This window comes from Phoenix dactylifera, unplaced genomic scaffold (genome assembly GCF_009389715.1).
Source record: "Phoenix dactylifera cultivar Barhee BC4 unplaced genomic scaffold, palm_55x_up_171113_PBpolish2nd_filt_p 000277F, whole genome shotgun sequence".
Taxonomy (NCBI): domain Eukaryota; kingdom Viridiplantae; phylum Streptophyta; class Magnoliopsida; order Arecales; family Arecaceae; genus Phoenix; species Phoenix dactylifera.
This window is the reverse complement of record NW_024067762.1, coordinates 369,579-384,439: the sequence shown is the minus strand read 5'-3', so window position 1 is coordinate 384,439 and position 14,861 is coordinate 369,579. Positions and strand designations below refer to the sequence as shown.

Genomic DNA, 14,861 nt, shown 5'->3' with positions numbered 1-14,861 from the left:
GCTCACCTATATGGCAGCTTGGATTCGTGCCTCATCATTTAGAGCAGATGCCTTCTCTGACTTCCTAGAGTGATAAGAAGATGGCTCTGCCGCTCGATGATCCACCTCCATCGCCTTCTTGGATACCTTCCTTCGTTACTTAAAAATCAGCAAAGTGCTTCTTCATCAGCTGACAAACCTCCTATAGACATTTTCGGCACAGATACGTTGGGGTAACCACCAGCTAAGTATTGCTTCAACGTAGTTACCCCTTCTTTCTTGAACTGTGTTGCACCAGTTGCACTTCCAATGATACTAACCCGAAAATATTTATCCATGATCCCAACTAATGTCACGCTTTGGCTCCTCTTTTTTTCTTAATGGTTCCATTCTTGTAGGTTTATCAAGTACAGATGTTTATCAATTATTTAAAAATAGCAAAATTTTGTTATGATGAAGATAATTTTTTTACCTCACAACATATATCTAATTTATCTAATACATAATACGAATATTTCATATTTTTATTTATTTATATATTTTTAATAATTTTTAAATTTAAAAATAGGTTTAAATATCATAAATTCAAAAAAAATATGTTTTCTACTTCAGAAATCACTTCTAAATTATGTAATATGTACTACCAATTTTTCATAATTTTTAGTGTTAATGATATATATTTAATTATTTTTTATTTAAAAATAATTTTTAAATATAAATATTTTAGAAAAATTAATTTTAGCTCAGATTCATGTTGAACCCAATAATGGATGCTTCATATATTTTTCTAGGTTAGTTGGCATGCATTAAAGGCTACTTATTTCTCAATTTTTTTCAAATTTAGGCCTAGGCCTCTGTGTGCGTGATCGCATCAAAATTTAAATAAATGGACCCTAAATTTTGCTAGAGAGTAGCTTGCATGCCCCTAAATATAGTTGATTTTACAGTTTTTTTTTGTATTTTGTGCCCCTATATTTTTTTATTTTTTAAAAATTATATATAACTCAAATTAAAATATTTTTGTCATCGTGTAGATCATCCATAGATCTACAACATCTAATAAAATCAAGGCTAAATCAAATATTTTGACATGATCTTTTTTTATTTTGCAAATTTCGAGCTACTTTTTCAAGCAAAAAAAAAATGAAATAGAAAAGAGGAAGCACACTTTATTTAGGCTTGGATCTTCTTTCAATCGCGTTGAATCGGTGTGATTTCGCAAATTGGAGGCAAGGGGGAGCCAGTGGAACTTCCAAAATAAAGTGTTGGGAAGGCCGAAGCCTTCCCAACACTTGTTTTTAACAAAAGAAGCAGAGAGGGAGGGGGTCTGGTTCTAAACCTGGTTGACTCGGTCACACTAAGTTCGAATGGAACCGGCCGGTTCCGAACGGTTCCTGTTGGTTCCAGGCCGATTCCGGTCAGAACCCGTGCTGGCCGATTCGAGGCCGAAACCAATTCCAATAGGCAAACGGCCCGGTTTTCCACCAGGCCGGCTCGGTACCGGGCCGAACTGGGTGGTCGGTCCGGTTCGGCCTACCCTGATTCTAGGCATATCCATGAGGCAACAGTCTAGAGGAAACATTATCTATAGAAAACTACTTGCTTGAAGGGAAATTTTTGTCATATAAGGTTAGTTTCTGAATCAATTTCTAATATCTTTATATTGCTTCTAGATCACCATTTATTTAACTCTTGCTTATTAATCATCAGTTAGTGACCTGCAAGATGTGTTTAGTCTTGATTTGGAATTAAAATTCCAACGACATACAACAGAAGATCTGATCCAGGATCAGGTCAGGAGCATGTTGTCAAGTTTTGACTGGAATTGATCCATTTAGCCAAAACATATTGGTTTCAGCAGAGACTAATTTGAAACTGACCAAAATTTTTGGTTCCAAACAGTTTCAACCTGTTTTGGCTGGTTTCAACCAAAATTAGCCAAATCTCCCCTTTTATGTTCAATACTTTATTTGATATGATTCTTCTTTTCTTGCTTAGAATTTTTCTCTTTAATTGGAAATCATGGTATGTCGTACCAGTCTGTATTAGTGCGTAACGGCCAATACCATACTATACTGGTACCGATTCGATACGCAGTACAGAGGGACATACTGAGCGTCGATATGCTAGACCAACCTTGTACCGGTTGTTCTGGCATTATTCCAGGATGGTACCGGTATGGGGTCCGATATCAAGATAGCGAACTTTACCGAAAATAAATGAAATATGAAAATATAATATTGAAATAAATTGATTTTTTATTTAGGTGATATTTTCTTGCTTGGTTAGGTTATTAAAATTAAATAAAATGTGCTTAGATGGGTCGAATAAGATCGGCTTATCATCTCATATGGGCATTCAAATCCAATGGCTAGTTCTGGCTTGGCTTTAGATTAGATAATTCCCTTCCTTGCTCATCTTACTTAAGAAGTCCCACATGGGGGCATGCTTAGAAATTGCAATTAGTTTTTTTAAAAATGACATGATTTGATTTTTCTTGCTTAGATGTGTTCTTAAATTTATAATTTTTAGGGTATTGAATAAGTAATGTAATTAATTTTATAGTCTTGTGTATTTGTCTTATTGGTTTTGCTGAATTAAGTGATCTTTGATGTTTATACTCGATAAGATTTAGTACATTACCATGTTATACTCGATGAATTAAGCATCTGTCTGACACTCCCCAAACTACACAAATTACAATCCTAGATATCTCGAGACATATAAAATGATTCTGGCCAGATGCTCTACTTCATCTATTTAGGTCATGTTAGAGACCTGCACTAAATTGCATATAACCAACTTATTATACCTAACACTATGCAGCTCAGTGTTGGGACCCCACCTCCACCGCCCCCCCCCCCCCCCCCCCCCCCCCTCCACCCCCAAAAAAAAAGAAAACTCACACAAGCTTTTATTCATGCAGACAAAGTTGCTGATGGATACAATCAATAAGCTCCAAGATCAGGTATATTTTTCGTTTCTATTCATGATTTATTTCCTAATGGCTTGTGGCCATGGTTATATCGAAGCTTTTGTAAGGTATTAATTGCTTCAAACCCCTGGTATTTCTTATTACTGCATGCAGGAGACTTAAATGCCTACAATGAATGTGAAAAAGCATTAAGGATATAGATTGTCCATACATTTTTGTACTTTTTTATTTGCTGGCATCTGCATAAAGCTAGCATTTGTATGAATTCAATCACCTACTGACATGTTTTTTAAGTCCCACTCTATCCCGTACACTGACACAAGGATGTCCTTCTCCCCCTTCCCCTTCACCCCAACCTCAAGGACATCTCTTATTGGTGTTTCTGTTTGGTGCTTCTTAGTATCTTTCTTTAGTGCTTCAAATTATACATCAATCAGCATACCCCTCCACAGGCATGTCTGGATGTTCAGACACCAGATCCATTTAATATCTTGCACGGTGGGGAATGACAGAGGAGTATAGGGTACGGAGCGAGAAGTGGATGAAACTGGAGGAGATGCCAATCTGGCAAAGTCAAGATTTTCAAGATACTGAATCTTTTGATCGGTAATTTCCAGTATCCCGAAAATCTTGAGATTAGGGGAACAGAGTTTCCTGACCCCACCAGCTTCATCCTCCCTCATCCTGTCACCTCTAGGCCCTCCCTGCCATGTGGGAGGATATTGCATGGATAAGCAAGTCGGCATCTTTGCAGCCTTGGAGTGCATCTCCCTGACTGAATTTTTATGGGGATATCCGGACATTCCTTGACACCTATATAATTTATATTTGACAAATTCTTAAAAACAAAACTTTATGCGCACCGATATTTCACCCAAGATAGTATTGCTAAATACAAGATTTACAAGCTTGGGAAAGAGTTGGGTGCATGTACAGAGGTTGTGCTGGTTCAACTGCTATGACATTTCCCTTCACGCAGTTGGAAGAAAACTTTCAGTGCCATTAATTATCCAATACCATATTGACAGGATTCATATAATCATATGGTTGTAAAACGGAATAATATAAAACAAAAACGTAGCAATTAGCAGCACATGAAGGGATGGTTGCATACCAGCAATACAGGTAGCAATTAGCAAACAAACTGTGACTTCCGGCTGGGCGTTTGAAGCATCAATGGTATCGGATTGTTGCTTCATTTCTGCTTTTCTGGGTGTCACATATGCTGGCTCAGAAACCTGATTAAACCATGCAAAAATAACACCTGACAAGTGAAGTGCAATATTTACTTCCAACAAAAAAGAAGACAAGTGAAGTTCAACTAAAGCCACATCAAATAAAAAGAAAAGGAGAAAACCATAATCACTGAACCATTAATTTCATATATTCTCTTTCCTTATCATCTGTCTCTTTTTTCTGTTTTCACCTAAAGCAGAGGAAGGCATTGCTTGAGGAGAAAGGGTTTATAGAATCCGTAAGAAAAATTTTTATCATAGCTCTCTCGCGCGCGCGCGCGCGGCAACTTGTTGCTCTCTAATGTCAGGTTATCGTGATGGAGCAGAATGGAGCTGCAGTGGAGCACAACAAGGATGTTAGCAACAATAGCGAGGGCGCTTTGTCCCAGGGGATACACGAAGAGCCAGGGGTGCAACCTGCCAAGTGCCATGCACCACGTTGCTTATTATTATTTTCCTAGGAAGAATAAGCAGGCAGTTGGAAGGGTCTTAATTAAGATAGTGTGGGTCCAAAGTCTCAAGAAAAATAGAGTGGGACAGGGACCATGTAATCTCATGTATTTCACTGTTATTTTACATATGTATGATAATACCAATAAACATATGATGTGCTGAGCTGTTGATTGCAGTTAGACCGCAACCATTTATACCACCATTTGGACGACTTTTATGCCTTAAGATGCGTTGGATGGGGATCATTTTTTAGCTATCCATTTCCAATCTGTCAGGTCAGATCAGTTTTTTCTGATTTAGTTCGATTTGGGATTAAACCAGGTTAAAAAGTAACCAAAATGTAAGTTGTTTTTGGTTAAAGGGATCGGGTAATTTAGTTGTATCTTCCGATACATTTGGTTGGGGTATGTCAGATTACGAGGTAATAAGACAATTTCTGAAAATTATTTATTTAGAAAAATAATTATAGGAGGAAATAAATTTTTATCATATTTGATAGGTAGAAAAATTACTGTAGAAAATGACATCAGAAAGAAAAATTATCTTCTTAGGTTGGAGATAATCTTAAATGAAAATATTACTATATTTTCAATAATAATTTTAAATAAATAATTTAAATAATAATATATTTTATTTTTTTAAAAAAGTTTATTCTATTTGTTGGCTATGGACTATTAAAAAGGAACAGTTGTAGGTTTCAACACAAAAAAATTGGGACATTTCTATAAAGCAATAACAATTTCAGATTATTTCTACTCAATAGTGTGGTGCAGAAAAAAATATCATCCTTCTGGTGGCATTTATTTTACCTTTTTTTTGATAAAATAAGTATAAGATTTATTATTTATTTTATCATCTCTCCTATTCTCCTTTCATACCAAATATGATAATGTAATATAAAATTTATTTTTTCATGTTAGATTATTTTCAACCAAATGAACACCTAAACATGTTTTGTATGGAAAACAACAATTATAACCTACAGACATCATAAATTAGTCACTTCATGCTATTAATTTAAAATTATATATTACATATTAACAATCAATTACATGAAAGTGGCTGCAGGTTAGTTTTGATTTTTAAGCTCAAGGTAGTTTTGGAGGTAAATACAGTTCCAAATTGGTTGAGGCAAGAATTAGAACATTCTTAAAGCTTGCCAATTTTTTTTTGAAAGTACTCACTTTGGATTGGACCTGCCCATCCTTAACACGTTTTAGACTAAAAATAGTTGTCCTCATCCTCTCCGGTTTTTGTATGAACTGCAGGTCCATTTCAACTATATCTATTGCCAGCCTTGCATCAATCTGTGCAGCACATATATCGTCTCCCATCCACCGGTGGATGATTGTGCTAGATACGATACAGTGTAATAATATATAGAAGAAGGTACGCGAGGTAGCGATACATCCTCTCGCTTTCAAGCAAAAGAGCAGGGATCTAGAATGCCGATGTTGTGTTATCGTTCAAAGCTTCGACTTGGCCTCACCTTGGGTTAAAGCTATTGTTGCTGCTAGAAATCAGCTCGATCAAGATGCCGAGCTGGCTAAGTTGTTGGAGGGCTCGGATGATTGGTCATTTATATCGTAGAGATCAGCCGAAGGTCACTATATGCCTCCAAGGTTGCAAGGTGGTGGTTGCTGTACTCGGGTGGCGATGGCTCCATCGCTAGTCGCGCTCGAGATAGTGTCGCGAAGAGAAAACCGTGCTCGGACCTGCACTCCAACATTGGATTTGAATTGAAACAACAAAGACGAAGAAATCCTCTTACCGAAGCATGTTCGGTTGGCGACCCTCCAATGCCTAAGTCAAATGACTCACAAAGAATAGTGGAGGTGTTGTGAGAGCGGTAGAGTAACAGCACAAAAGCATAAGAGGTCTTGAAAGAACTTACCTAAAGGGTCCCTTGGGGATGGTTTGTATAGGCAAAGGTTAGTGCCCATCGATAAGGAATTCAGGCATGCAGATTGACTGTCTTTGGTAGCCCATCACATGTCCCAAAGGTCATACGTGGGCATTTTCGCTCGCGCATTTCACTCATGGTCAAGATGTTGCCAATTGGGGAGAGAATTTGAAATTTGAAAGACTCTCCACATGCCTCTAGATTGGCCACATGGTAGACTTGGATTGGTTGATTGGGGTCTTCATAGCAAGCTCTAATTGGTCAATTGCCACATCAGTTGTGGTCGGTTCCGAGGTGTATCAGCTGCTACAGAAATAAGTTATTGATGCCTCAATATTTAGCTTAAGCTCAACTCGTTCATTCAGTGAATGAGTTGATCAAACTGGACTTTTTAGCCTGCCAAGTTTTGGCTCATGAGCCAATTACATATATATACCTATACATACATACATACATATATGTAAGTATGTATGTATCTATCTATGTATATGTGTGTGTATAATTACAAGAGAGAGAGAGATGGACTAGGATTTGATTGAGTAGATCTTCACTTAGATTCGATCAGAATTAGATTGATTCGAGCCGTTGCATATAATCTGCTACCTATAAACTATTCACATATCAAAAACAATGTGATCTAGATATTTTTAGCATATACGACAATAGGAAAAAAATTAAATAGTTTAAATAACACAAGATGATACATATTTTTTTACTATGTAATGCATAAGCTAGTAGTCTCCAAATTACATGACTCTTTTGTGTGTAAGCAATTTAATGATAGTGTTGACGCCAAAATCTTGCCCAATGATTGTGGATCTCACTAAAGATCTAGAGATAAGGAGGGCATTGATCGATCTGTTATGGTAGAAGATGGAATGCCGATCTACCATGGAGAGTCATGGATTTGTGTAGCTCAGGCTCAACTTTAGCTTCTATTCAATTCTTGGGCTTAGCTTCTTCCAACACAGTACACTCGGAAATGAAGTTGGCAAGTGCATGTACCTTAATGGCAGATCTGGGCCGATAATTTATATCGAACTCTCCAAGCTCAACAGCTTACTTGACTAAGCAGCCAGAAGTTTTTGACTTCTATAGTACCTGCATCTACGGTTGACCAGGCATCACTTTGATGGTATAAGCTTGAAGGTATAGCCACAGTCTCCAAGCTGAAATAATCGGGGAATAGCCTATTTTCTCCATTCTTAGGTACTTTACCTCAAAATCACGAAGGAGTTTGCTCATATAGTAAATAAATCTTTGACTTCTATTCTATTCTCTGACAAGAACCGAGCAAATTGCTAAGGGAGAGATGACCATGTAAAGATACAAAAAGTTTAGTAAGAAGTGGTAGAGATTTGAAGTACTGCTTTAGTTGATTGAACACTGATTAGCATTCCTCCATCCATTCAAAGTTTCTGATATTCTGTAGGATTTTGAAGAAGGGGAGTCACCTTTTCACCAACCTAGAGATAAATCAACGAAGAGCAGTTATCCGACCAGCAAGCTGTTGGACCTCTTTTACTATCTTTGGAATAGTCATCGCTAATACTGCTTGGATCTTCTCTATGTTGGCTTCAATTTCTCATTGGGTCACCATGAAACCCAGGAACTTTTCCGAATTGACTCCAAATGTACACTTGCTCGGATTGAGCTTCATATTATATTTTCTTAGGGTCAAGAAGGTTTCGTGTAGATCGGTGATGTCATGTTCAGCCTTCTAGCTCTTCATGAGCATGTCATCCACATATATTTCTATACTCCAGTTGATCTAATCCTTGAAGACACGATTGGCAGTCGTCGATATGTAGCTCCGATATTCTTCAGTCTAGATGGCATCGTGTAGTAGCAATATAACCCCTTGTCAGTGATGAACGTCATTTTCTCCTCATTCATGGGGTACATTCTAATTTGATTATGTCCTGAGAATGCATCCATGAACCTGAGAAGCTGGTGGCCTGAGGTGGCATCAACAAGTTAATCGATCTTCAAGAGTGGAGAGATATCTTTCGGGCAGGTCTTGTTAAGGTCGGTGAAGTCGATACATGCTCTCCAATGCCTATTAGCCATTTTGACGAGAACCACATTGGCTATCCAATCTGAGTAGTTGACTTTATGGATCTAGGCCTCCACGCACATATCAACCTCTTCATCGATAGCTTGTTGTTGCTCAAGGGCGAAGCTCCTCTTTTTCTGCCATACTGACTGATGCTTGGAATCTACATTCAACTTGTGCATCACAACAGAAGGATATACATCTGACATTTCAATGGTTAACCAGGCGAGCTTGTTGGTGTTAAAGCGAAGGAACTAGATGAGTCGGTTCTTCATTTCATCATCAAGCAATGAGTCAATCTGGACTGCCCGACTGTCTCCCTTATCAAAAAGCAGGATGGAGATGAATTCCTTAGCTAATTCCCCGCACAATTTCTTTCGTTCATGTCAGACATCCAAACCTTCAACAAGCAGCATTTTTAGGAGCATGGTGTTTCTTCTAAGGATAGCCACATAGCATTGCCGAGCTATCTTGTGGTTGCGTCTAACTTCTCCAACCCCATTATTGGTGGAAAATCTCATCATTAGATGATAGGTGGATACCACCCCTCGCATTGAATTAATTTAGGCCAACCAAGAATGGCGTTGTATGCTAAAGGGACCATGACGACCAAGAAGTCTAGTATCACAATCGCCTATCGGCATTCTGAGCTAGCTATGACTAGAAGGTGATTACTCCTTCCACATGTGCAAGATCTCTAGAAAAACTAATCAAAGAAGAGTCAATCATTCTTAGACGATCTATTGGTAAGTTCATTTTCTGGAATGCATCATAGAACAAGATATTTGCAGAGATTCCATAATCCACTAAAACTCTTCTTACATCAAAATTTGCTACAGTAAGAAAGTTTACAACTGCATCATCATAGGGGGTTTGCACCCCCTCCAGGTCGGCGCCCGAGAAAGATATGACTTTCTGAAATTTTGGTCTCTTTGGGGTTGAATCTCCTACTTGAGTTGCTCGAGCGTTAGCCTTTCGAGCCATTAAACTCGATCCTTCTGCTATAAGTCCACTTGAGATAGAATTAATGACCCCCACCATGGATCAGTAGTGTTCTAGCTTTTTGGTTGAGCGCTTGTCCCACTGCGCTCCCTCTTCTTGGCATCGGTTGTCTATACACCGACCAAGATGTCCTCGATAAATGAGAGCCTCGATCTCGTCCTTCAGTTGAATGTGCACTTTAGTATCATAGCGATGATCCTTATGGAACCAACAATATTTCTTGGAATTCCTGATAGATGAAGGGAGCTCCATCGTTTTTGGTCACTGTAAATACTCTCGTTCTATTTCCATCAAGATCTAGGCCTTAAGCGTGTTGAGGGGAATATACCTCTGAAACCTCAATGGTGGGATCCTCGATTGCCGATGGCTATCCCCATCATGTCTGAGCCTCTTTCTTGGTTCTTGTCTTTCTTTTAAATCCCCTTCTATTGCCCTTTCGCCTTTATTTTCCTCCCTCCGAACTACCATGGCCTCTTCGGCCTTGATGCATTTCTTGTCTCAGGACAACAACTCGTCTAGGTCTTTCGGAATCCTCTTCTCCAAGAATAAGTAGAAATCGAAAGATATCAATCTGCTCCTTGCTACTGACAATGTGGTCTTCTCATCTAAGTCTTGAATCTCCAGCATCTCCATATTGAAATGATTGATATAGCTCTTGAGGAACTCATCTTTCCTCTGCTTTACCACGAATAGACTAGCAGTGTCCTTCTGCCTCCGGCTCCTCTCAAACTGGGTATCTTGAATGTCGTCAACAATGATTTTTCCATGATTGCCTTGGAGAATGATGGGTCGGCTCTAATCTATAGATCTTCTCTGTAGTCGGGTTGCCTTCCTCTCGGAGCTTTGAATTTGTTGTTCATCTCTACGATCATTCGATTGAGGTTGACTAGAGGAATTCCGAATCTCTTGAGTCGGAGCCTATTTCGGAATGAGTGCCAGGAAGACCATCTTCTCGATGTCGGCTGAAATTCTTACGATAGAGATCAGTATGTTGGACTGGGTCGTCTTAGCGGTCTGGTGGCACGGCAATAGTTTGTTGGTTCGAGTGTTGCATACCTTGAACTACCTCCGTCAGAGTCTGCATTTATTAGACGAGCAAATTAAACTACTTGGGCATTGCTACTTTGCGAGCCAATGGCACAGTCGGAGATCGTCAAGGGCTAGGCCTAAAGTCGTCAGACTCTTGCTGGGGTTGGTTGATGGAATGGTGATTGTTTTGTTTGGACTTCATCTCACTTGGATCTCTAAAAAACCTCAAAAGAAGAGGACCCTCATGTAGCGCCAACATGTTGTCGCTCAAAATCTGACCTGACAGATGGACGAGCTGATGGACGATCTACTCTATGTAGTTGAACTGTAGGAACGTCGTATGGCACTGGAGCTAATCTACGACCATATAAAATGATCAAGGGGTTGCCAGAATGTGTCCCGCTGGGGACCTTCAGATGCTTAAGCCAAACAGAATTTCAAAAGAAAATAGAAAAAATAAAAGAGAGGTAGAAGTATAAGAGTATGGTATGCAGATTTCTCATCATACCTAGGGATCCTCGTGCTTGGTGTTTATAAAGGAGAGAGCACGAATCGGAGCAATTTGAATCGCGCCATTCACAATGAGTACTTAGCTCTTTCCATATCTGCTGATTGAGATGGTTAGGATATTTCTTTTCAAGTGCATCATGATTAGGCCTTTTCCTTATTTGCCAATCTAGTTGGTTATGATACTCTTTTTTTGGTTCGTCGAGATCACGCCGAGTTGTAACCAATCATGCTGATTGTTTGGAGATTTAATTGGCCGTTGATTTTACTAGACACATATTATTGTCTGGTTGGTACGCAAAGCTGTCAGGAGAAATTTTCAGGATAGTTAATTCAAACCATATCGTTGTCTTTTCTCACCAATAATGATAGCAGCTACTCTTTCTGGTGCCTTTGAGCACATCCAGCCACAATCCACCATTGCCACCAAGGTTGAGGTCAAGATCGACTACAGTGAAGGTGAGGTTGAGATCGATGCAGGAGGGCGAGGGGCAAGATTGACATGGTAGCTAATTTGATAACAAAGCTGATGATGAGATCAGGATCGATGGCTGCAACAAAGCCGAGCACAAGCGAGCCAAGCTCGAGCTGGCTCAATTTTCTATATATAATCCGAACTTGGGTTAGATCCTCTCAACATAATCTGAGTTCAAGTTGAAATCTTGCATAAATTCGAGCTAAAGCTCGAAGAGTCCTCCAGCAGAACAAAAATCATATGGGGCAGAAACCATAGAAAAAAATATGAAGTCAGCTTCCAATTTTGCCATGTTTCCTCTAGTGCCCGTCTTAAAGAAGCAATCCAAAAGTCAGAGACTCCTTCTAGCAATAGAGTATTCAATCCCATGATTTGAAAAAAAAAATTAAAAAAATAAAATCGTGTATGGCATTCTCTTTCTTCCTCGTTTATAAAATATATTTTGTACCAGTACATACTACATGGCTAAGTAATACGTACTAAGTAAATTAATCATCTAGCAAGTCAATAAACATATCTAGGTAAATCGATATACACTTTCTAAAATATAATGTTCAACAATACACAATATACGGTCAGATGACACACACTTAATAAATTAGTTATCTAGAATCTAATACACATCTCTAAGTAAATTGGTACATAATTTTCTGAACATAATGTTTACTAGTATATACTATATAGCTTGTGATAGATACTATACATTCTATAAGCTTATTTGATATATACCCAATAGTTATCCAATACACACCTTTAGGTAAATCGATATACAATTTTCAGAATATGCTTTTTATCAATACACATTGCATGGCCAGATGATACACACCAACAAATTAGTCATCTAATAAGCCAATACACACCTCTAGGTAAATTGATATATTGTTTTCAAAATATGGTATCCATCAATACCAGTATATAGTTTCCTAGCTTTGCATAGCATAAAAAATTATATAATACCATTTCTTAGATTTTATAAACTCTTAGGTGCAAAGATCTTAGATTTGTTTATATATTCTTTCATGCCTGCCCTAAGTTTCGTTCCCTCCAGCATACCTATGTTTACGACTACAAATAGGTCGGGTTGACTTGCGACCCGGCCTAACCCAACCCATTTAGACTCGATGTGATCTGTTTTAAAGGATCCGTAAAGTTAGGATGGGTTAGACTCGATGTGATCCGTTTTAAAGGATCCGTAAAGTTAATATGGGTTCTAAAATTAGACCTATTCTATTTTCTGGGTTGGGTTTGGGTTCTACTGAATTCCAATCCAGCCCAACCCGATCCGTTGTTTTTTGGATTTTTTAGATCATTTACTCAACGACTCGATCCAACCCAACCTGAATCTGAATAAATTGTTTGATTCCACTGACCTGCAGAAGGTGTCTTAGATCTGTGAGATTATTGTCCATCCTCTATTTTCTTCTATTTTTTTAAAAGAGATTTAAATTGAGCAGGTTAAAGAAAATCTTTATTTATTCCGATCGGATTGTAAGCTTGATTTCAATTTCCCATGATGTAATGATGTATGTAATTGGATATTGCATGACATGCTAAAACACTGAGTTGGGTCGGGGCCATCGTGATCCGATCCAAACCCAGCTGTGTTTATCTTTTTTTACACCTTACGGGAAGTTCTCCAAAGTCGAAATATTTATAGTCCCGAGAGCAATGGATCACGGGCAGCACAAGCATCGAGCAGGTGGTGGTCAGCACGGCATTAGGGTCCAGAAAAAGGGTCTCTGCCGTGTAAAGGTTCCCAAAATGGAAAGATTTAAGAAAAAGGTATACACTTCTCCCAGATGCAAAACACCAACAAAATAAAAAAAAATGATTATCCTTATGCCTGCTCCAAAACGTAACGAAATAAATAGAAACCATTTTTCGTGACCCAAAAATAAAAAGATAGAAACACGAACCCTTTTTTGCCATGTATGGAAAGTTGCAGTATTTTTTGGGAGCTAAATTATACATTTTGTCCATAAAATGATAGGTGCGTACCAGTTAGTAGCACGGTATAGCGAACGAGCTTTCAGCTGGATGGCTGGAGAACATCAATTGTGTTTTAGCAGCAAGAAATGCAGGCTTTGAGTACCTGATTCAAAGTGAACAAAATAAATATACCTACCTCCAATAGTTTTATATATGCTATCCCAAGAGAGAGAGAGAGATAGATAGACTTACTGAAGCATTACACTCGATCTATTCTCGGTTTCTCGTGAGCATTTGTTCTCCATTTATATTCACTCTCTGCATCTCTATAGGCTCTCCGTCGATCCCCCTTAACATTCCATGCTGGCGTTCTGGGCCACGGATACACGTGAGAAGAAGTTTAACAGGGGCTGGCGGAGGAAGAGAAAGAGAGGAGGAGATGGGTGTCGCGGAGGCGGAGGCGGAGGAAGCCGGCGCCGGAGAAGGACCGTCGGTGACCGGTGGTACGGCCACGGCGGAGGAAGCCGCCCTCGGGTCATCCCGTCCGCTTGTGCCCCTCCCCTTTTTTTATAGGGCTTCGCGGAGACGGTTCCGTTTCAATGCGTCAGACGAGAGGACGGCGGGGCCGAATAATGCCACCGTGGCTTGACGTGGACCCAAAGAGAGTTCTGGTTGGCGATGAACACGCAAACGTCGCCCCGTTTGGAAGAGTTTTTGAGGTTTTTTTTGACCCTGCAAAAATATTCTTAGATAAAAAAATATTTAGTAAAAATTATGGAAAGCTGTTACAGCTTTTTCAAAAAAATAAAAATTGGAGCTTTCTGAAAAAACTATTTTGAGCTTTATTGAAAATCTTTTTTTATCAAAATATCCATAATAAAATATAACAATTATATACTTTGTTCGTTTATAAATCTAAAAACCTGCTGGAGCCCTAACAAAAAACCCTAACCGAGGAACAAACTCCTTTCTGTGCAAGAAAAGATATTCTTGTCTCCTATTATTGTATTATACTATAAATATAATATTATATTATATTATATCATAATATATTGATATGTTGTATTAAATAATTTAATATTATATTATATTATGAAAAATTAATGTACATTAATAATTATAATATTTTGTACCTTTATTATTGTATTATACTATAAATATAATATTATATTACATTATATCATAATATATTGATATATTATAATAATATTATATTACATTACAGTAATATTATACTATATCATATATTTGTGTATTAATATATATTATATTTTATTATGCTCTGTTGTATAATACTATGCAATGTTTTTTATGGTAATTTTGTCGTACAAAAGTATTTTCTCAGTTTGCTTATCAAA

The 14,861-nt window shown here is 38.2% G+C and overlaps 1 protein-coding gene and 1 long non-coding RNA gene across 7 annotated transcripts in view; one reads left to right on the top strand and one right to left on the bottom strand.

The window, feature by feature from the left end:
- The window catches only part of LOC103719124 (MADS-box protein EJ2-like), a 47,498-nt gene extending 42,674 nt beyond the window's left edge, over positions 1–4,824 (top strand). For 2 of the 5 annotated variants that reach the window (XM_008808204.3, XM_008808208.4), the window contains 3 exons: positions 2,906–2,947; positions 4,350–4,388; positions 4,476–4,824. In XM_008808204.3, the coding sequence (XP_008806426.1) occupies positions 2,906–2,947; positions 4,350–4,388; positions 4,476–4,610 (216 nt within the window). In that variant the 3' untranslated portion in view covers positions 4,611–4,824. Of the gene's footprint in view, positions 1–2,905; positions 2,948–3,067; positions 3,302–4,349; positions 4,389–4,457 lie in introns of those variants that run through there. The other 3 variants (XM_026809264.2, XM_008808205.3, XM_008808207.3) reach the window with 3 other exon arrangements.
- The window catches only part of LOC113463534, a 39,372-nt gene extending 25,122 nt beyond the window's left edge, over positions 1–14,250 (bottom strand). Inside the window, exons 1-3 of one of the 2 annotated variants that reach the window (XR_003387893.2) lie at positions 13,756–14,250; positions 13,573–13,666; positions 4,029–4,152 (exon numbers count right to left, since the gene is read on the bottom strand). This is a non-coding gene — a long non-coding RNA (uncharacterized LOC113463534). Of the gene's footprint in view, positions 1–3,746; positions 4,153–13,572; positions 13,667–13,755 lie in introns of those variants that run through there. The other variant, XR_005507786.1, reaches the window with a different exon arrangement.
- Between the last annotated feature and the right edge of the window lie 611 nt (positions 14,251–14,861).